A 22,337-nucleotide genomic window follows, 5' to 3' on the forward strand; every position below is an offset into this window, starting at 1 on the left:
ATACGTCATGCTATCTCAGACACCAACTCCCAGTCTCCAACCTGCATGTGCTGGTGTTGATCATGTTGGAATCTTAATAAAGTTATTTGATTACCCAAAGGCTGTGTATACAAAATTATTTGCAAATTAAAGTTTTTAATGGGAAATGTTTCCTTGTTAGGATACTCTGGGTATGGAATGGAATCACTATTAGGATTTCATATGTTCACTTGCAACTGTACCCATTCACTCCTACATATGTAAAAACTTACTTACAAGGAGGAAAAGATAACAAATAAGGAGATATATTAAAAGGCTTTATTCACAATAGAGAAATTTTACAAATATAGTCTTTAAAAATTACATGTCAATCTATTATGTTTCCCATACCATTAAAGATTTATAGAAAGTTGGAAATGACAGAATGGGCTTATGCACAAATCAAAAACAATCATTGTAAAGAATGGGTAATACAGATGGAGGAGTTAATGACAACCATAGAGTCCTATACATTGCCATAGAACTTATAGGTGTAATATTAATTGCACAAAGCATACCAAAAACACATATAGAAAGAGAAAACTAAGTGCTGTTTTAATTATTCAACTTTTAGGTGAAATTGCTGAAAATGAGTGAAAGACAGCATCTACTAAGGACTTCAGTTGTTTAAAATAATTAACACAAAATATAACTTTAATTAAATTACATCACCATAATATTAATTTTTTATCTTGTTTACATATTTGATATTTGGGACTTCTGTGAAAAAAATCCAAGTTCTAGAACTGAAAAAACCTTTATTCTTGCTATGGGCAGAAAAAAGTGCAGTATGATCCTTTCGCCCATTTATACCCGGACACATCATAGTGCAGCACGTACATAAACCTGGTATTAAAATCCTATCTGCTGCAGCAATACGTATCAAATTTGTGCTCTTTCAAATCAAATTTAAGAGCAAAGAAATGAACTTAAATTGGTTAGTCCAAGCACATTTATATAAAAATTATAATCTAAATATATATGGCCCATTTTGGCAATAATCTTTTACATTTTGCCTTTAAGTCTTGGGAAGAAAGAACTCTCACTATCCATTCATTTCGTAAGGGGAGCCAAGGATATGAGTGGAAGATATTCTAGGCCTCAAAACACATTAGCATGGCGATAATGATGTATTAATGGATATTTCTCATTTACTAATTTTATTAATTTATCCTTTGACATATATTTTGTGTAGCAATGTACAATACAAGAGCAGGTCACACATGGTGTTCCTTTCAGACAAAGGAAATCTTTTGAAACACTTTTAAAAGCTGAAATAGCTAAAACAATTAAGTATGTAGAGATCTCAGAAAATAATTGTCTTAAAAATACTAAGTTGAACTGGATGAAATTGCTGAAATTGGATAGTTTTTAAACTATTACTGCAGCAATTTCATATGCTTCAGCTTAGTCCGTGGGGTTGCACTCATCTATCTGACCGCTGTAGGTTGAATACGCAGGTGGTTAAAGTCTTTGTACCTCTGAATATACATCATCAAATTAGCCCTTTCAAGGGAAAAATATATATAATGATCCAACATAAGAAAGCACAAGGTATCACCAAATCTATCAAATCTATTCTTGGGAAAACCACTCATACTTCAAAACAATGCTTTGGAGAGCCTTATAATTATTTTGATCTGCTATAGGAGTGCAAGGGACTGGGAACATCCATTCCTGTGTATTCCTTCTGAACTGAGATATCTATGTTGAATTTAACCAGACAAAAGAGACTATACTTTTTATTTGATCTAAAAGTTTATTAGATTTCCTCAATTAATCATGAATAGATACATTGGCAAAACTTCTTTCAGAATTAAATCCTGCTTTTGTAAACTGAAATGAAATAATGTTACATTAGAGAAAGGGCCCTTTGAAAAATCTGATCCATATGTAATACTTTCTTCAAGGAAAAAAATTAACAATGAAATGCAAATTAAAAACCATGTGAAATATTCACCCGCTCTCTAGCGAAACCCAATTCTTCATGTATTTAGTAAAAAGTGAAAGCTAACACACTGAGAGGGATACTATTTCCCTTTACAAAAGATAATTCAGTAAGAGCAGAAATTTGTAAAACTTGAAAGCTCACTTTGCTGTGTGATGGTGAATGGAAGAAATTAACCAGCACATGATCCAGAAACAACATAAGGCATTTAAAGTAAAGTTTGAGAAGTAATTCACAAATTAGTAAACACTAATATAATTCACCAACAAAAAAAATACACTGTAGTCAGTATGAGATGATCCTTTTGGGATGATTTTATTTTGAATTAAAATGTAAGTGAAGTATTTTAGAAGACGTTCTATCAAATAATGATAGACCCGCATAAGGAGGCTGTCACAGTCATAAGATCTGTCTCTGGTGGATAGACAAACCATATTAACATGAAATTGAAAAGAAAAAAGATTTTTTAATATTAATTTATTATGGCTTTTTGCAACATGGCAAAACATTAGAGCTTAAAGCAGACATCATCTCCTCATGGAGGAGGATAAAGTTTTGCAGTCAAATCAAAACTGTAATTAAGAGGTCGTTGGTATACCATTCTATTCAGTTTAATAAAAATGATGCCATACCTTCATGAACTCCAGAGATAATAGATTACATAAAATAAAAAAATCTGTGATGTACTGGCTGAATAATAAAGGATATGATAAGGAATTGGAGTCCATCTAAGCCTATGATAATAAACATAAAAAGACTGCAAAACAATTTTAGAGCTCAGAATAATCATAGACCTAGTAATAAAAATTCATCATATGCCTGAATACCAGAAAAGGAAGTATTAAGGTATGCAGTGATAGGAATGGAGCAGAGTAAAATGTAAAATGTCTTTTTATTTTTCGTTGACTTCAACTTCCTTTTTATTTGTACGGAGTATAGGGAGAAGATGTGCCTCGGTATTGAAGATCCAATGTTCCAGTGGAAGTAGATCGTCATCAGAAAATATTAAGTATAAATATCTGGAGAGAGAAACATGAGTATATGAGGCAGTAAATCCAGAAAGATACAGCAAAACCACATCAATGTCTCCATTCATCTGATGGGGAACCATGGATAACAGTCAAGCACAGCAAAGCCCTGAGGAAACACACTTATTAATGCAGAGTGCAGAAGTTGCTCTGTGCTTTGCTGCTAGTGGATGAGCAGTCTGTCTCAAGTTATCAGACTTGCACAGTGACTGCAAGCAAACACGCAATCATTGCCACACGTGGAGAATGGCAATTCGGAGACAGGCATACTTGAGTGTTCGAAGGTGTTCAAGATAAAGGCATCTTCTGGCTGGCATAGCTCAGTGGATTGAGCTCGGGCTGTGAACCAAAGTGTCGCAGGTTTGATTCCCAGCCAGGGTACATTTCTGGGTTGCAGGCCATGACCCCCAGCAACTGCACACTGATGTTTCTCCCTCTCTCCCTCTCTCTCTCCGTCCCTTCCCTCTCTAAAAATAAATAAAATCTTAAAAAAAAAAAAGATAAAGACATCTACAAAGATCTGTCCAGCTCCCTCAGCCGCATACTTTTAGAATAATTTTACTTACTTTAGTGTCTCTGCTAAGAAGAAACTCTGCTGCACGTCATCGTAACTGTCATGTTTGAGGTAAACATCCCTGAGGCCTGAATAGCCTCCACTCACCCTGCAGTGATTTTCCAGGGCCTAAATACAAAGAAGAGGGGAAAAACGGTCACAAGTCAGTCAACTGAATGTGATTAATTTTTGTTATTAGATTGTTGGGTTCAAATAAAATAAGGATCCAAATTGAATTGATAGGTTGTAACAGTTTTAGGTGGAAATTAAAAAACGTATAAAATGTGAATGCAAATGAAGTATGAAAACTTAAAGGAAATATGGATAAAATATCTTTTCACCTAATTGGATACACTTCTACATTGAGTTTTGCAATAATTTTTCAGTAATTTTTACCATCTCCTCCTATAACCTAGAACAGGGTTCATCAAACTATCCACCCCAGGCTAAATCCCATCTGCTATTTTGGTAAAGTGTTACGGGTTCACAGCCATACTCATTGGTTTACATGTTGTCTGTGGCTGTTTCTCTGCTACAATGACAGTTGAGCAGCTGTGTATGGCCCCCAAACCTAATTCTCTTCAGCCCTCAAAGAAAACACTTGCTGACCCCGGGCCTAGGAAGATTACTCATGTCGAATAGGGTTATAAACCACTGGTACAGAAAGTGTGCTGGACCAAAACCAGCTGCTACTATAATCAGAACGTCTCATTGCTTAAAAATCGATGGTGGGACACTAATAAGTGATATGGGTGACAGAGGTATAAGAAAATGGAAAGCAGCGAGACAAATGTGACTGGTATTTATTTCTAAAATAGGTTTTCCTTTTCTTTAGTCTGGGATGGAAGGAGATGGGATGAATCCACTGGTGAGTATCTACAGAGAAAGGATCCTACATTCCTGTAGTTGTCTTAGCATAGCAAGTATTTGGAGAAAGAGATGGGTTGGGTAGTGTGGGGATAAATTTTTAGGTGACAACCTAAGATAACTTGCCTTCTACATTGTCTGCTGCCACTAAGTTGACTGCTTTTTGCTTTTGAAATGACATTGGCTGCTTTGCTAGTTACCAGGCCTAGTCGTCCATGAAAAAGTTATTTCCTACTCACCACATCCTATTAATCCTATTAACTATATGGTCACATAAAAATTCTCACCCAAAATCTGGTTCTAATTCATAGAATGTGGACCAAAAAAATAAACTTTGAGACTACAAAACCTAATATTTATGGTAAAATAAAAATATAGAAAACATTAAAGCCCTGGCTGGTGTAGCTCAGTGGACTGAGCGCGGGCTGGGAACCAAAGTGTCCCAGGTTCGATTCCCAGCCAGGCTACATTCCTGGGTTGCAGGCCATAACCCCCAGCAACCGCACATTGATGTTTCTCTCTCTCTCTCTCTCTCTCTCTCTCTCCCTTCCCTCTCTAAAAAATAAGTAAATAAAATATTTTAAAAAAATAAAATAAAAAAATAAAAATATAGAAAACATTAACAAGATAAAGTTATTCTTAGGTTCTCATGTCATTTAAAATTTTTCAGTTTACTCTTATGAATCATAACCCTGCCCCTTTTTTATGTGCATAATTATATTCTCCCATTTAGCCCAACTACTGGAAAGATGGAGGACACAGACCTTGCTGTATTAGTTGAGAAAAACCTTTATTGGATAGAAAAAAGTTCTGGAGGAAAACATGCCCCTAAGGATGCAGAGCCCAGACAGGAGAGAAGGGAATCCCGTGAGCAGGGACAGGGAGCCGACGCTCAGCTTCCGTCTGCGAGTGCAGATAATGAGGACATTGATTGTGCACGCTAGGGCCAGAGGGCAGGAGGAACACAGCTCGGGGCCACAAGGTGAAGCATTTAATTACCAGGTTAAAGAAAATCTAACTGGCAGGCTACATGAATAAAGAAAATGTCTCATGATTTGGTACTTTTTAAAAGGCCTCAGGGAAAATAAGATCAACTTAAAAAAAAAAAAAGAGCTTTGATTATATTCTGGGTTGCAGACAATGAGCCAAGGGAGGGAAAGCTTACAGAAAAGAACTCTCAGGTCCAAATGTTTTTCTCCTTCCTTTCTTTTTTGATCCAAGTTCTTTTTGATAAAAAATCGAATACTAGACACACAGGAGTAGATTAGAAATTATTTGAAAAAAAAAAAAGGAAAAGAAAAAATCGAGATTTAGAAGAAATGAGCAAGTTTATTATTACGGAACATAATGAGATCCTATTCCAGACATTTCCTAAAAAATAATTTAATTACGAATTTTTTTCTTGTTTTTTTTTTTTTTTCTCTTTAAGTTCTTTGGAGATAACATAAGGAGAGTGCCAGGCCGCTCTTGCTCCCATAGAAATTTCTATAAGCTCCTTCTTTTGTTATAGGAAAAGGGTTACTTTGGGGGGCTGGCAATGCCTAAAGTTTTTCCTCTTCTGTTCACCCATTTGTTCTTTTCCTCCCATAGTCCTAATGTGCTGAGCCATAGCAGTTCAGAACACAGCCTAGACTTCCTAACTCTGGCCTCAGCGCTTTCTGGACCCAGGAAGTGTTGCTTGGTCAATGTGGGGTTGCCGTCCCAATACAACAAAATGAGGACACAGTCAGCATACAACTAGGGCCTGTCAGAGGTCCAGAGAGGCCTAGCTTCTTTTGTTGTCTTCAGGCTCTTGGTAAATTGGAAACAAAACAAAACAAAAGGAAAAATGCTAAAGATGCACTTTAAGTTTTCAAAAAATGAAAAACCTTCATGTCAAGTCAAAATTTTAAGACTTTAGGTAGGCAAAGCTGGGGATAAGCAGCTCTCCTGAGCCCCCAGCTCAGGCCCTTGTTTTACAGAATCTCAACAGTGGAAGGATGTACCTACAGCAGATTCTGATCAGAGAACCATTTCATTACAGTCTGTGTTTGGGATTCAGCCTCTGGGCATGGAGCTTACCTGGATTTTAGTAAATGCTTACGTTATTTATTATAAGTGACTATGTGTGACTGGGATGTGCTAATAGCGAAGGAAGGGATAGGAGGATATTTCCAGTGACTGGAGTTCTAAACAAAAGAGGACAACACACCTGACTCCAAGTGACTGTATATTTTGGAGGTTGGGGGAGGAAGGTAAAAGAATAGTGGGCAGCATGAGTTAAATCATAAGTCAGAAAGCATCAGTGTGAGAACAGAAAAGCACTGTCTATCTACTGGGTTAGATAAAGAGCTGACCAGTGAGGATTTCCAAAGAGGATCCTGGGGAACAGCACTAATGACAAGGCTAACGCTAACTGGTTGAGTGTGTTCTGAGCACCCAGCTAAATGAACACATCAGAGTCTGAAAACAGGGGTCAGTTCTGGGGAGGAAGATGCAGGAACTGGGAAGACAAATCATTCTGAGTCAGCACATCCACATGGAAAAGGTTAACTTCAGGGCACTAGAGAAAAATGTCTGTGCAAATAAAGAAATGAACATCCCTATGTAAGCCTACAAGACTTATCTAGAACTGTGGCCCAGTGGAGATGAGACAGTTTAGTAAGAAACTAGAAAATTCCTTGGCAAGTGGAACAGGAAAGCTGAGACAAAGAGCTGAACAAACTGGCTGAGCAATTTACAGCCAGATACAAAAGGTCACCTCTCTAGAGATAACATCTAGGCCTCAGTTGTATTTCAGCTCCAGGCCCAGAAAAGGAGCAAAACCAGGTGGGCAACAACCAGATGCAATGACTAATGATCCCTGGTACTAACCAATCAGTGGAGACTATGATCCTAAAAGGACACACCTGGAAAACTGATCCAATTCTGCTGCAACCCTCCCCCAACATTCCCTAAGGCAAGACAGAGAAAAAGCCTCAAGACAAAGGGCCCAGCCTGCCATCTCCCCACAGGCCCAGCCATTCCCATCTTCCCCCACAGGCACACGTCCGCTAAACTCTAAGGCAATAGGCAGCAGGCAGTTGGTCCCAGGCTAACCCCCTGAATCTGTCCCCAAGGCTCCCTTTTCTCTGACTTCCCAGTGAGCTAAGGCTGCCCAGCCTAGGCTCTCCTGTGGCTTCTTCTATGCTAGACCCTTCCTTGTTTCACTGTCCCCAGCTTTAACAAGCACATCCTCATAGTCACCTGGACTTGTGTTGTGAAATCTTTCCTACTCGAAGTCAAGAATCAACTCACTACAGCTGGCCCTCGGCAGGCCCACCCAGGGCCAAGTCCCCATCCGGTAACAGAGACACTATATAATCTACACATAACTAACCTATACTTGTAGCCATCATACATTCTCTATTTACATGCATACATGTGAATATATATATATATATAATTTATAGTATGAGTTTTATCAGAATATTAATTATATATGTTTAATCGGGAGGAATTCAATAACACTATTCATGACATTATTGATCAAAAGCAAAAGAACCATCCAGGTAGGTGTTTTTTCTGGTAGGTCCATTCCCAAGCCTGAACACCTGTGATTCATGGCTTGCTGGCAGCCTGCGGAGGAGGTCTCCAGGGCTGTATGCTGGATTATATCCCTTCATATCTTGTTTGACACTGTTAAGAAATGTAGCTAAGACATGGCAGGCAGGTTCATCAAGCGTATCACTGAGAGAAGGCTGGGAAGGGAGGGACTGTCAGGAGGTGGGAAGATGGCTGACTAATGCTTTATAAACTGTGAGTGTGAGTGCGAACAAGCAGGGGACAAAAGAGTTGTTTCAACTGCAGTTAATGTAGTTGTTCGCATCATTTGACCATAACGTTACGGTTGTCGATGTGAGGCAGGGGCTCTCTACAGCTACTGAAAGAACAAGTTGGGCCACAGGCTGTAGGAAACAGCACTCAGAAGAGAGGTTCTCGAGTCACATGCTCAGCCCCGGAAGAACACAGCTGGAAACCATGTCTCGAGAAGGTGGAGGAAATGGATGAATGAGGGAAGAAACCATTAGCAGAAGATGCTGTCTTCAGATAACTGAAACGTATGAGAGAGAGGGGATTCGTTTTTTAGCTGCCCTAGAGCACAGGACACCAGAAATTCTGGTTTTAAAAGGAGTAACTTTCTAATGCTTTCGGCCACTAAAAATTAACATGAATTACATTAGTAGCACATTCCTTTTGGCTACAAAGTCTTTGAATTGATGAAGAATAGCCACCCAGCAAAGATATATGTAAAGGAGTCTTCTTTGAGTAGAATCTGGACTAGGTGATTTTAAAGGTCCCACGTGTTTTAGTTTGGGTTCTCCTACAAACAGAGCATGGGAGGAGGGTTGGATGTGGGAGATTTGTGGGGAAGGTGATATCAGGAGGTGGGGAGAGTGGAACAGGGAAGGGAGAAGGGCCAGGGAAGTATGTTGAGCAGCTCACAGCCATGTGCAAGAGGGGCTCACTGCTGCTGGAAGCCCTCCGAGGAACTGTGCAGGACACATCACGGAATTCTTCTTCAAGGGAAGCCTGGGATAGTTATCCATTCAACCCCCATATCTCATTGGCTGAGGGCTGCCCCCTGGGACCAGGAACTCTCCCACACTTCCCAGACCATCGATAGCTGCTGGGGAAGCAGCTCTGAGTCACAGCAGCTGAGAAGCACAGGCACTGGAGATAATGTGGCCAGCACAGAGGGCATTGCCCACTGCAGCAGCAGCTGCAGCTGCAGCACAAACACCGGCTGGAGGGATGTGGCAAAGCAAGAGAAGTGTTGCCACACCTTCCAAGTCTGATTTTTGTGCTTCAGAAAAGGCATGAGCCCCCAGCACTTCTCCCTCTCCACTGCATCTCAGTCCCAGAGGTTTCTAGTTGCAAAAATGGGGGGATTCCTGTGCTGGGATGCAGTGAAACAATTTTACATCAGAGTCTACACTAAAAGTTGGGAACAGATAGAATTCCCAACTCATCAAATCAACCTTAACGCTTCGCAAACAAACTCCCCTGAAGAACCAAGCAAATCAAAGCTTCCTGCCCATATGGTGGTACAGGTGGCAAAGACAAGGCCCGTGGGCCGAATCCGGCCCTCCACCTTGTTTTATCCAGCCTGGCACCTTGTTTCTACTTGGTGGCAGTGCTGAGCTCCTTGCCCCTAGTTATGGAGTAGTTACGTTTACACAGTCCTAAAATTGCATCCAGCCCTTCGAAGGCAACTGTGAGGCTGATGTGACCCCCGGTGAAAATGAGTTTGACACCCCTGCTATGGCAATAGAGATTTACTTTCTATTTTTGATCAATGCTGTCATACATGTTTCACATTTTAACATCTCTAAAATTGTCATGTCATATTTTAGTTGGTAGTGTTGCACTTCCTTAGTAATATATAAAATAATGGGGTTTCTTATCAATTATGGTGTTTTAGATTTGATGAAATACATTATTCTTGCTATTTTTAATTGAAACTGGTATTTGCAAGGTGAGTACTGGCCTTAATTCCCTTGCTGGCCTACAGAAGAAAAGAATAATTCCCTATCACCAGAACTTTGATGAACTGTAATTTTAATACATTTTTTCATAGAAAAAAATATTTAAAGAACTTGAAATTACTACTGACTACATGTAATTAGAAAACTTGGCAAAAAATAAAAAAAAGAGGCCTAAAGAATCTATTACTTAAAATGACTGATGACTGGTGATAATATGCACTAAATGAACAAGGCAATAAGTGAGATTCATTAACGGCTTCCTCCAGATATTACATTTTACACAAAGGCAATATTCATCTCAGATTTCCTGAGAGATGTTACTCCTAATAGACTGCTTTTAAAGACAGCTAACTTTTCCAACAAAGAGCGCTAGAATATAAGAGAGTATAATTAAAGCGTTTGCTTGTTTTTATCCCCTGAATTTCCTCCCACTCCTTTCAGAGTAATAGCTCTTAAAATTAGACATTGTTTGGTGCACACCCTGGAGGGCGCCTCCACTGGCATCCAGCGCACGCTCGATCAGCTTCAGAAGATGATACACCACATTCGCCAGGAAGAGACTCAAGAGGTGACAATTAAAAGAACATACTTACAGATGTTCACAGAAACCTGAGACTAGTGAGGAATGTTCTTGCAGAAAGTAGTTTTACTATAGGTTCTTTTAAAAACTAAGTAGCTAATTTAACCTAAGTAAAAGCATATACTGTATTATCATTTCAGTGGCCAAAGACTAAAAGAAAAATAAAATACATAGTTGTTTCTTAAAACCAACAACAGGCAGGAGTGACTACCCCCAAGTTGCCTACAACCCTTTGTGGAATTAAGTGGTCATTGCTTCTACAGTTGTGGGAATTTAATTTTATAATATGCCATTCTAGATATCTCCTTCAATATCGAAGTGTGTGTGTGTGTATTTATATTAAGCAAAGCTGAAGCCACAGATACAGGATGACTTAGCTAACAACACTCAGTCTTGAATGAAAAAAAAATCTGGTCAAAGCTTTAAAAATTATAGAAAAGCTGGCATGCTAAATTTGTAGGTACTACTGAACATGTTTTTCCTGAGACATATATCTACAAGGAACATGAGCAAATTAGAACGTTACCTCTACAGCTTCCCAGGCCCATTTCCTGTACTTTGGATCATGAGTCAGTCGCCACATGTACATGTAAGTCTCAACAACCTCTGGCCGTAGGATGTAGTATTTCTCATTCTGCCTTGTAGCAATGGCTTCAACACCGCCATCAAATCTGAAGGCTTCTGGTCCCAGTTTCACGTCTAAAGAATAAGCAATGGTTGACATAGGTTATTGTCCTGGGCAATGCTCAGTGTCTGCAAATTAACTGAAACGAAGAAAGTGCCCCACAGTATTCAAGAATGATGCCAAATCATTTTAAAGAACAGTTATAAACATCAGATAGTAAATAATATTCAATATGCTTTCAAGTTTAGTCATCTAAAAGAGGGCATTTGAGAAAATGGTAATGATTCTTCATTTTCTTTCATTTAATCACCATTTACTGCGCACCCACTGGGTAGGTGCAAGGCACCACCAAATACCTTATAAGCTAGCTCAAAAATCCGTCATTCTAATTTTAAGTCATTACATCATGAAAGGTTATTTCATGTTTGTGCTTCAAACCCTATTTTAAAAGGAGGGAGCCAGACTGAAAATCTATTTCATGGAGACACTGGGAAGATTAATAATGGTTTATACTCAAATACGCTAAGCTTCTTTTGCACTGGGACAGAAACTCTCATCCAATGTTACTTACCTAAAGTAAGGTAAAAAAATATACTGGCATTAAATGTCTTATGGCCTGGATTTCTGTTTGTTGGCAAACTAAGAGTTAATATTTTTATATAGAAAACCAGTGTCTTTTAAAATGAAAAGTACAAATTCCTTTAAGATATTTATCATGATTTGGTACAGTGGATATATTTTTTGAGGGCAGCAACAACCAAGTTCCTTACTGAATGAAATAAAAGCATGTGGCAGTAGATTGTAAATGAAGAATAACATGTACTCACACGTGCGATTATAAGATTCATGACAGGTACGGGCAATCTCAGCGCCCAGCTGAAGGTAGTGCTGGGTCAGCTCTGCAGGAGCGTCGTCCGCCCCAAGAGCAAACATGCCACCAGCGAAGCAGGTCAGGTGGCCCATCTTGTGTTCCAGGAGGCCCCCTTTCCACTCTGCGATGTACGTCAGTCCCCTGCTGGACTTGCGGATCAAGTGAGTCTCGATCGCCTGAAATTAACACTTACTTTCAGCATTTGTAATCTCGTTTCAAATTTATACTAAAAACACCCCCCAACATTAAAAAAAGAACAACATAACATTCACAATTTGACTTTGGTGTTACAAATCCAGTTCAATCTCAAACTTTGTTATTTCTTTCTGTGTTCTTCCTCTACTCTGTGCCTTATTGGTTTGGTGACTTAGAATGAACCTTGTGGGCCCAGTGTGGTGGGTTTTGCTCAGTTCCGTGATCAAACACTTGTATTCCACACACCTAAAACACTGTCCCCTTCTCAAAGACAGTTACTGCTGGAGTCGTGATAGCTGGTTTGGTACATTTCCATTTTCAGAAATGGGAAAACAACACGAGCACAGGCCCTGCCATGGGTGAAGCACAGAGCACGTCTGTGTGTGACATCTGGGCCGGTGGCATTACCCTTTTCTTTTGCTCTGTCACGTTTCAGGGCGTAACAAAACAGAGCGGGGAAAGGACCTGTTCTTCACTCAGGTTGCTTGGCTTCAAATTCCAGCCTTGACAAACTCTTTTCTATTTGTGAACTTTGTGAGTAATTTGCTTACTACATCCCTAAATCTCAGTATTCTTATTCATAAAATGGGAATAGCAGTGTCTCCTTAGAAAACCCTGTAACATGTTGTCTATAAGTGGCCAGTATGTGACTAGCCCTCGATGGAGGTCATTTTTACCACATCATTCACATTTCCAGTTTGGTAACACTAGAATCAAGTCCTGCCCTTGTAGTTCTGTTACAAAGTACATTAGTGTACAATGAATAAACATTTTAATAAAAGAATACAGACCTGTAAATTTGGGAGAAATGTTAACATTTATAAAAATTATTTATAAAACAGCTTTTATTTCTGCCCCAGGGCTACTGATATTCTTTTAAAGTAGACAGAGAAAATAAAATAAGCTTTATATTTTAAAAAAGCAAAAATGAAGAACGTTTGGAATTACTAATTTCTCATTACTGTAATAGAAAATTATCCCCCTCCCCCCAATTACTTCATAGAGGGACAAGAGCTATGAGAATGTCTAGACTTGTTACATTACCATCAAAAAAGGGGGGTTTTTAGGACATTTGGGAATAGTACACATGGATAAAACTTGTGATAGAGAAGAATAAATTAAAATGAATACACAGGCAGATAACACTTACTCTACCTTTATTAGAAGTAAACAAATGAAACCAAGATGTAAGAAATAAATACACTGCTGTGCTCATTAACTGTAGTTAAGCTAATTTTATTGATGATTTAGTTATTACATTAATATTTCATTCTTATTTAATGCAACTGAACAATTTAGCTATTTACTCTTCTCATAGCAGAAATTGCAATAAAGTCCTTTAGGCAGATACCTGTTCATCACCCAAGAAATTATTCTTCCTGTAGAGCAAGAGTAATAGCTTTTGAGCATGGATTAGAGAAACATTATTATCCTGTTTGGATCTTGCATAAAATACTGTATTATTTTTGGCATTATTCTGACCAAGTTGCTACTTCTCAAAATAAATTAGACAACAAAGTTCCAAGACCTTTAAGGCAACATTTATATGGCAACTAAAAAATGTAAATAAACACAGAGAAGGAAAAACAGTCTTTAATGGCTCTAAGAAAAATGCCGTGTCAAGTCTACAGAGAATTGATTAGGAAAAAAGAGCCATATATTTTGTGATTTTATCCTTGTATATTTGAAAAAAAAAATTAATCTGATAAAGCTTATAGAATCCTAATTATCCAATACATACACTGCCTGCCCAGGTAGTACTCACTCCAATGGACCTCTGGCAGGGCGGGCATCCATCGCTGTGGATGTTCAGTGTGGTCTCCACAGAAGGCCATGATAGTCAATTAAAAGCTCAAGATATTTTATCATCAAAACAGCCCAAGAAAACATACCACTCTGGGATTAAACACTTTCTAAAATTCACTTGAAGCTAAAACTGATGAACTGTGTATCTGCAGTAACTCAGCTGTCCAGAACAGTAATGTAGAGGGTCCTCTCCTTGATGATAATGACCCCTGTAAGTCCCATTAGACAAAGGATCTTTGCTATGTAAGGCCCGGCTCCTTCTCACAATCAGAAGTTTAAGTGCTTTTAGCTTTGCTTTCTAAGTTGAAAACACAATGTATTGAAAATGTTTTTACTATTAAGAGAAACAGGAAACACTTTGACTTCAATTGTTCTTAATGGATTTTCCTGTCAATGGTTTGCCTAAATACAATATGTTAAAAGCTGTGTGGGTATACCTCTCATAGTTCTAGAAACTGAGGGAAAATAATACTTCAAAGAATATTTTAAAGTTGCTTTTCCTGGAACATCAGGTCTTAGAGGGCCAAGCTCAGAATAATTAAAATGTCTGCCAGGATAGTAATTAAAAAATGATGTAATGGAAACCATACTGTATGTATGGACAACTCCCTAGGTTAAAACCTAAACCTCACAGAAATGAAAAAGAAAAAAGAAAAAAACTTGGAAAAGGCCATGTGGATCATATCTTAGTAGACTTTTGACATTCATCATGTTCCTTAATAAAGGCTGTGCTAAATGAAGGCCAATGTTCTAACTAAGGTGTTTGGGTTCCTATATGTGAAATAGCAGAGTTGTACCTGCTGTATTAGTGAAGCTCCCTACTGACCTTGAGAAGGGACCGATGTGACATTTAATCTGGTCAACCAGAGCAAAGCAAGTTGCATTTTATTTGAATAGATAAATCAGCCCATGCCAAAATCAGCCAGACCTCTTCTAGGGAGACCAGTTTTAGAATAATGGCTTCCTTATTGGAATCCCAAATTTTCTTCATAAACTACTAATCTCAATTATAAAAATAAAATTAAGTAGTCTATAAAAAGGTCAATTTTCTGATGACTTAGCCATAATTTTACAACATTATTTGAGATGCCTTGATGATAATAATAAAGTATATGTAAACTACTTTTATTAATCATAAGGATAATTGATTCTGTTACAAAATTTGTTGTGAAAAGTTGGGTACAAGTTCAAGTATTTTATATAAAATGATTTTCTTTTTCTTTACTTTATTTACGTTCAAAATTTATTTTCATTTTTGAAGGCGGCTTAATTTATTCTTACACTGACTACCTCCTATAGACTTTCCTAAGTAGTTTCTAACTTATCTTGCTAACTTACTGTCCATAAAGAAATATTTACATTTGGTATGGAAGTTATATTCACAAGTAAATCCACAGTGGCGAGGAATAAAGGGGCAGGGGTTGACAGTTTGAATTTGGGTTTCACACTCAACCTCTATGAAGTGCAGTTGTCTTATCTACAGTACAACTGCACTACCATCTGCAATGTAAGGTGAATAATATCTAACCTACTGCGAGGAAACAAACCAGTGTTTGAAGTATGTACCTGACACACTATACAGTATAGTGTGTTAGCACACGGTATGCAGTTCAACAAGTATTTGTTCCCTCTCATTGGTCCTCTATTTTATTTTATTTTTAGATTTAATCTTTATTGTAATTTTTCCTATTACCATTTAGTCCTCTTACGCTCTCCTCTCCCCAGCAATCACCACACTGTTGTCCACATCCATGACATGGACCTTTTCCATGTTCCATGTCCATGACACGGACATGACACATGTCCTTTTCCTTTTTACTCACTCCTCCACTCCCTCCCCTCCCCACACCCTCCACTAGCTGTCATCCTCCATTTTAGACCTTTGAAAACTACGAATCACCTTTCCTTAAACATCAGTTTGGTTAGTTCAGATTTTTATTTCAGAGTACTGTCCCTACAGCTCTGGAGATAAGTTTCCTTCAAATGGAGGTAGGCATTAGGATTGTCTGTACTCTTGGGAAATTTTAACTTAGTCAATTTTCAGTACATAACTTCAGGATTTTTCCCTCTCCATAATTTTAATTGACTCTAAGCAGAAAAATCATGCTCACTGAAGACAAATACCTTTTTTTCAGATATGTGAACCTATTTTTTATAGATATGTAAATCTTCACTGAGGTTTGAGTCATATAAAAAATTTAGCTGCCCTCTTAGAACTAAATATGTCAAATATAATTATAGTTATATTAGTAGATATTTTCCTCTTCCTAACCGGAAATAATTTGTAACCCATTCATGTAGTATTCTATTTTTTTCCCCACTAAAGCTTGAATACTATGTAAGTTACAAGGTGGAGTTGAGTGGCAAAGGTGATTTAACTACTGGGTTTACCTGAACAGCATCAAAATACATTTTCTTAGCTTCCAGGTCTGTCTTGTCAGACATTAACCATGCCTTTAGCAAATATTCATAAAAGCTGTCTCCGAGTCCTCCAACTGATACATGATCTGCAAGAGAGGGAAATGCATTTTAGAGTGATTCAGCCTTTAATTCAGATAATGCAGCAAAATCACATTAGCAAGCCAGGATGCAAAACACCATTGTCAACTGCAACTTAATGTTACATTTAAATTCCAGCAAATCTCCTGTTTTCAGAAAGACATTCTAAAATGAGCAGATATGCTATTAACTAATGTGATATACTCTAAATAATTACCAGGGTACTTTTGTAAGCATGAAGATAAAAAACATATAATCCCCCCCCAATTCCCAAAATCAGGTTGTCTAGTAAAAATGCCAAAATAAAATATTTCACAGTATATAGTCAAATAAATTTTTAATTGCTTTAGCTCTCAATAACACAAACATGTCAAAGTTATGAGTATTAGCAAGTCTTTTTAAATAGTGGCTTGCAATAACATAAGAAGCTCTGCAGCTTCTTGTGGTTCATTATGATGACTACTATTAGCAGATGGGTTTTCTAGTGTTATCAATCTGAGGGGTTCCCATTCTTGAGTAAGGCTGTAAGAAAGAAGATAGGGCAGAACATTTTCTTCCTTACACACCATTTCAACATTCCTTTTCTGCTGCCATTTATTATGCCCGGTCCACCACACACATTACCAACGACCTTGCAAATTGTAGGGTAGATATCCTCATTAAAAGTGAGAACACTGCCCTAGCCATTGTGGCTCAGTTGGTTGGAGCGTTGTCCCCATAACCAAGAGGTTGCGGGTTCGAGTTCTGGTGAGGGCACCTGCCTAAGTTGCAGGTTGGATTCCTGTTCCAGGGTCATGTGGAAGGCAACCAATCAATCCTTCTCTCTCTCATCTATATTTCTCTTTCTTTCCCTTCTATTCTCTCTGGAAGAACTGGAAAAAAGTCCTCAGGTGAGGATAAAAAACATACAAATAAAAATTTTTTAAAAAGTGAGAAAACTGACTACAGACTCTAAATGAGATTACAACCTTGGTAATTGCCATTTGATTCCACCCATACAGAGTCTCACATTTGGATGGGCTTGAATTAATACTTTTATTTTTCAAGCATGCTTACCTAAGAGAACAGATGTCATCTATTTGACATATCTTTCCTAGAATTCACAGACAACTCGAGCATTAGTAAAGATGCACTTATTCTGGAAAAGTGCATTGAGTAGCTACTTGGTAAACCACTGAACAATGCAAAATTCTTCTCAGTCAGTCTCAGTAAGGACTACATCTATTCAAGCTAGAAGGGCTGTGTTTAAGTAATTAAATAAGTGATTTTATTATTAAAGCCCAAAATTATATTGCAGTTTTAATTTTCATGTAAAATTAGTGTTTTTACAATTGTAGAACTGGTTCTTAAAATAGCAATGTTTGAAGTAACCTTTATAGCTTCCTAAATAAATCACCACAGAAACCTCTGACATTTAAAAATTAAACAGGCTGAAACCTATCTCATCAGTAATAAGCCCTGTCGTTATAAACACGATTGCAGGGGGCAAATGCAAGACATGCATGGTGACGCAAATCGCTGTCCGGTTCCTGTCAGAATAACAAGGACTAAGCGAAGTAATAGGAAACGAGGCCGCAGTCCAGACAAGTCCTTCAGAGTTAAAGCAATGAGGGTTGAAACTAACAGCCAGAAGCAGCTTCATTTTCTTCCTCTTTGGGTTATGAGTCTATAAGAAATGAAAGAAGCAAGTTTGGGCACTTGGTGATTTTTTAAAAGGGGGAACGGATTACATATTGATATAGCTATTTTAATTAATTTTGGTAGGTAGTAGTTCCTATTCCTTTATTTCCTACCTATAACATTTTCATATTTGGAAGGAATAAAAATTAAGGAACAGAGAGGAGCAACAAGAGAAAGCCCTTTTGAGGTTTTAGCAAATCAGTCACTAAGATTCCCCCGTGTCTGGATGACTGTTTGTGTTGGCAACAGAGTCCTGTGTAAATAAATATCTTAGTGGATGTAGAAGAGAACACGCCTGATTTTGTTAGCAGGAAAGGGCTGCCTACTTCTAGAAAGAACATATGTACTATTTTTATTCCCAAATGTCCTAAAGGTAATATATACTACAGTCACTCAAATATTACGTTCTTTCTGAAGGGGGTAATTTATTCTTTTCTTCCCAATAGAAATAGGTCCTATAGAAGATTCCTAATACTTAAAAAGAGAAAAAACATAGCAAATGGCAAAATAATTAAGACAAAAATTACATACTCAACATCTTCAATTTTTAATTTTGTAGACTTCATGCAGATTAAACTTCTCTCCTCAAAGCAATCCCCCAAATGAGGCTGTGACACTATATGATAATTACTCTGTTTATTGACATGGAGCCTCATATCTGGCCTCAAGAGCCACAAGACCTCTTTATGTTATCAGTGATCAGGACTAGATGCTGCCTCTTAACCACAACTGAGGGGCAGGGGCAAACTGTTCAAAAAGAATAAATAGAACCACTGTTCAAAGCAGAGGCAGATAGACAGGATACAGAGTACACAAGTGTTCACAGATTTCAAGTTAGTAAACACCTACTAGGTATGTGATGTCGTGTGTTGGGTTAACAAAAATGACTAAGAAAAAGTCACTGCCCTCGAAAGTTTTTGATCCCTAGGTTGATGGTTATGTATGTAAATCGTTAGGAAAAGGGCTGTGACAGGACAGTGCCCAAAGTGTTGGGATGGGGAGGCAGAAGGGGGTGGGTAGAGGAAGAGTGGGTGCTACCAAATTCCAAACTGGGTCTTGAAGAAGAAGGCCTCCCAGAAGAAATGGCAACTGAGCCGGGCCTTGGGAGAGTCAGAAGAATGGTGAAAGGGCTGAGGAAGCAGAATGAGCCCAGGTCTCAGCAAGGTCAAGCAGACCTTGATTAAAGAATAAGAACATAACTGTGTCTTCCTTGTGGCTGGAGCACAGGATGGGGCTAGGAGAGGAGAGACCTGGGATTCATCAACTGTTTGGTTTTCCACCAGGAAACTGACCCATAAGCAACCCAGATATAAAGGGCTCTTTGTACCAGGAAACATGGCCAGATACATAGTATATTTGTGACCCAGAAGGTGAAGCCAGGATGTTCCAGTACAATCGACTCTTCTGTCCCTTTTCACAGGGACTCCTAAATCCTTAATCATAGGAAGAAAACTGTAAATCCTAGCTAGAGACTTTCCCTAAACTTTTGAATCTTTCATGAGAAGGAGAACTCTAAAAGCCCTTGTTCTTTAGAGAGTCATATTTAGTCATCTTGTCCTTAGAAAGCTACTCAAGTTCTATTTTACCTCAAACACTCTAGTGGCCCTCAAACTTTCTATCATCTTAGCACCCCTTTATACACTCTTAAAAATGAATAAGTGCCCCTCCAAACTTGCTAATGTAATATTAGCAATGTTTACCATAGTGGAATTAAAACAGAATATAATATATTTTTATTAATTTATTTAAAATAGAATACTCCTTATATAGTATTTTCAATAAAATACATTGTATTTTACAAAACAAAAATAATTAGTGAGAAGAGTGATGCAATTTTACATTTTTGTAAATCTCTTTAATGTTTCCTGTAGTAGAAGACAGCTGGATTTTCCTATCTCTTCTGCATTCAGTCCATACTATATCTCGTCCTGGCTGAAACAGATGAAGAAAATTCAGCCTCACAGTTATAGAGTTGGAAAAGGGAAGAGTATTTTAATAGTCTTTTCAGATTATTATGGATATTTTGCTTTAATATGAAAACAAAACTTGACAACTAGTGTTTTTTTAAAGGTTAAAGTTTTTGAAAAGTTAATTGCAATGCAGAATTAGAAACCATATTGATGGACTTTTGTATTGTTGCAGTTAAAGCCACTGGTCTATCTTGCACTTTGAATGGATCTTTTTCTCATACATGATTTTGGAAAAGCAAGCATTGGTCTGTTGGAAAATACTGCTCACTGAATTATGCAGATCTTCCAAATGTTGACCCATTTTATTAGACAGCAGCAAAAAGCCATGTTTGTTAATATCACCATCAATCTCATCAGAACAGTCCTTAAGTGTTGGTTAAGGGTAATGGGCTCATTCATGGTGGCATATACAAGTTTTCCAAAATTCAAATTTTCACTTAGAAGTTCAAATTTCATCACTGACACAGACACTGTCCGTCTTCTTTGAACTGACAGGCTCATTTTCAAGAACATATCCACTAATTACCCAACTTGGAAAAGCATTCTGTTTTCAGCCGTTCTTTCACGTGACACTGGTGACCACGAAGCAATAGTGACCAGTTCAGCTCACCGATCAGACAATCGCGCAAGTGACTTTTGATGAGGCAACCACTAGTTTTTATTATGCGGGAGTGTTTTCAGTGTACTTTCAATTTAACCACTCAGAATATTACAAAGATGTGTATTCAGTGGCTGAGATTTACTAGAATCAATAATTTATTTTTGCTTCATTAAGAACATAAGTGAAATTGGCTTTTCTTTCTTTCTTTTTTTTTAGCCTGCCATGAATATTTAGAATGTGACTATTAGCATTATTTGGAGCCTCTGCCGTAGTTTGCAGTGTGGCTCTAGTAGTTTTACCCAACAGTACTTCTGCAACGAAAGTGCAAATGTCAACACAGCAGCAGAAAGTCTTAGTGTTATTATAAAAACAGCTTTGACCTTGAGGACCCCTTGAAAGGCCTCAGGGATGTCAGGTGATCTGTGGATCACACTCCCATTGAATGGCAACCTTGATTATGGTTTAAGAATCTCCATAGCTAGGCCTTCTCTCGCCATTACTCACCCACAGACATGTATTTTTAGCATTTTTCCTACTAAATTATTCTTTAAGCAAAGTACTTCTAAAGCAACAATGAAGCACAGCCATCTAAGAATATATGGTATTAAAATATAATGAAAAAACTCAAATTACAGTGAAACTTTAAGGCATTCTGACACAGTCGGCACAGCGAGGCATCACACTTAGTATTCTTCACTTGCTCTCAGTTGCTGCTTAATCTACCGCTGTTTTTTCCAAATCAGCTTGAGAACATTTCTTTCAATTCCTCTGAATCATTATACCCCTGGTCAGACTCTGTAAGGATCTCAAGTGAGGGCTTCTGGCATAATACTTTCTCCTGCCCTGGAAGTAATTCTCCTGGCAAGAAACCTTTATCTGCTGGGCTTAAAATTAAGTAGGGAAAATACCCTGTTTGTTCTTTCAATTTCCCAACCCTTAAAGATGCTGACTCCTCTTTCATCTTGTAGTCAAGCAGAAAGAAAACGTTATGAAGTAGAATGATCTAGCTACTCTGTCTGGAACTCTGATGATAGTCATTAAAACAAAGGAACGATTTTCCCTCCTGTCCACATGACCAGCTCATTACAGGCTAACATCCTCACACCACCCTGACTAGAGGGTCCCCTTGTGATTAACGGCTTTAAATGTGCTTACATGTCATCATGCTCACAGTTACGCATGGAAAATAAACAGTTTAGTTTCCTGGTAACACTCACAGCCTGTCTTTCTTATGACAGACGCCTTCTTATCAAAGGAATCATGCCTTCTTTCCCCTTTTCTAAACATTCTCCCCAAAGATTGTGCCTTATTCTGCTTTTCCGCTTGGTTAGAAGAACAGTGCTGGGTACCGTAAAGAGCTAAAACAATGTTAAACCTTTGACTTACATTGACCCCACTGTCCACTGCTGGGATTCAGGTAGTTAGGATAAAGGCCTTGTGGTTTTTCCAGGTTGTTCAGTACTGTTCGAATATTCATTACCTACAATAGAAAATAAAACGTTGCTATTAAAATCCAGAAGGCAATTTTGGTGCCATTCTCCTGTCTTTCTTGATTATAGTTTCCCGTGTTAGAAAAAAAAGTTGATTTA

At 38.0% G+C, this 22,337-nt stretch overlaps 1 protein-coding gene across 2 annotated transcripts in view; it reads right to left on the reverse strand.

Annotated features, from left to right (window-relative positions):
• Positions 1–283: 283 nt before the first annotated feature.
• The window catches only part of MAN1A1 (mannosidase alpha class 1A member 1), a 148,214-nt gene continuing 126,160 nt past the window's right edge, over positions 284–22,337 (reverse strand). Inside the window, exons 8-13 of one of the 2 annotated variants that reach the window (XM_036024635.1) lie at positions 22,135–22,228; positions 16,395–16,505; positions 11,954–12,178; positions 11,028–11,200; positions 3,561–3,676; positions 284–2,985 (exon numbers count right to left, since the gene is read on the reverse strand). In XM_036024635.1, coding sequence (XP_035880528.1) covers positions 2,859–2,985; positions 3,561–3,676; positions 11,028–11,200; positions 11,954–12,178; positions 16,395–16,505; positions 22,135–22,228 — 846 coding nt within the window. In that variant the 3' untranslated portion in view covers positions 284–2,858. Of the gene's footprint in view, positions 2,986–3,560; positions 3,677–11,027; positions 11,201–11,953; positions 12,179–16,389; positions 16,506–22,134; positions 22,229–22,337 lie in introns of both variants that reach the window. The other variant, XM_028509280.2, reaches the window with a different exon arrangement.

The sequence above is a fragment of the Phyllostomus discolor genome, chromosome 4 (genome assembly GCF_004126475.2).
Source record: "Phyllostomus discolor isolate MPI-MPIP mPhyDis1 chromosome 4, mPhyDis1.pri.v3, whole genome shotgun sequence".
NCBI classification, from domain to species: domain Eukaryota; kingdom Metazoa; phylum Chordata; class Mammalia; order Chiroptera; family Phyllostomidae; genus Phyllostomus; species Phyllostomus discolor.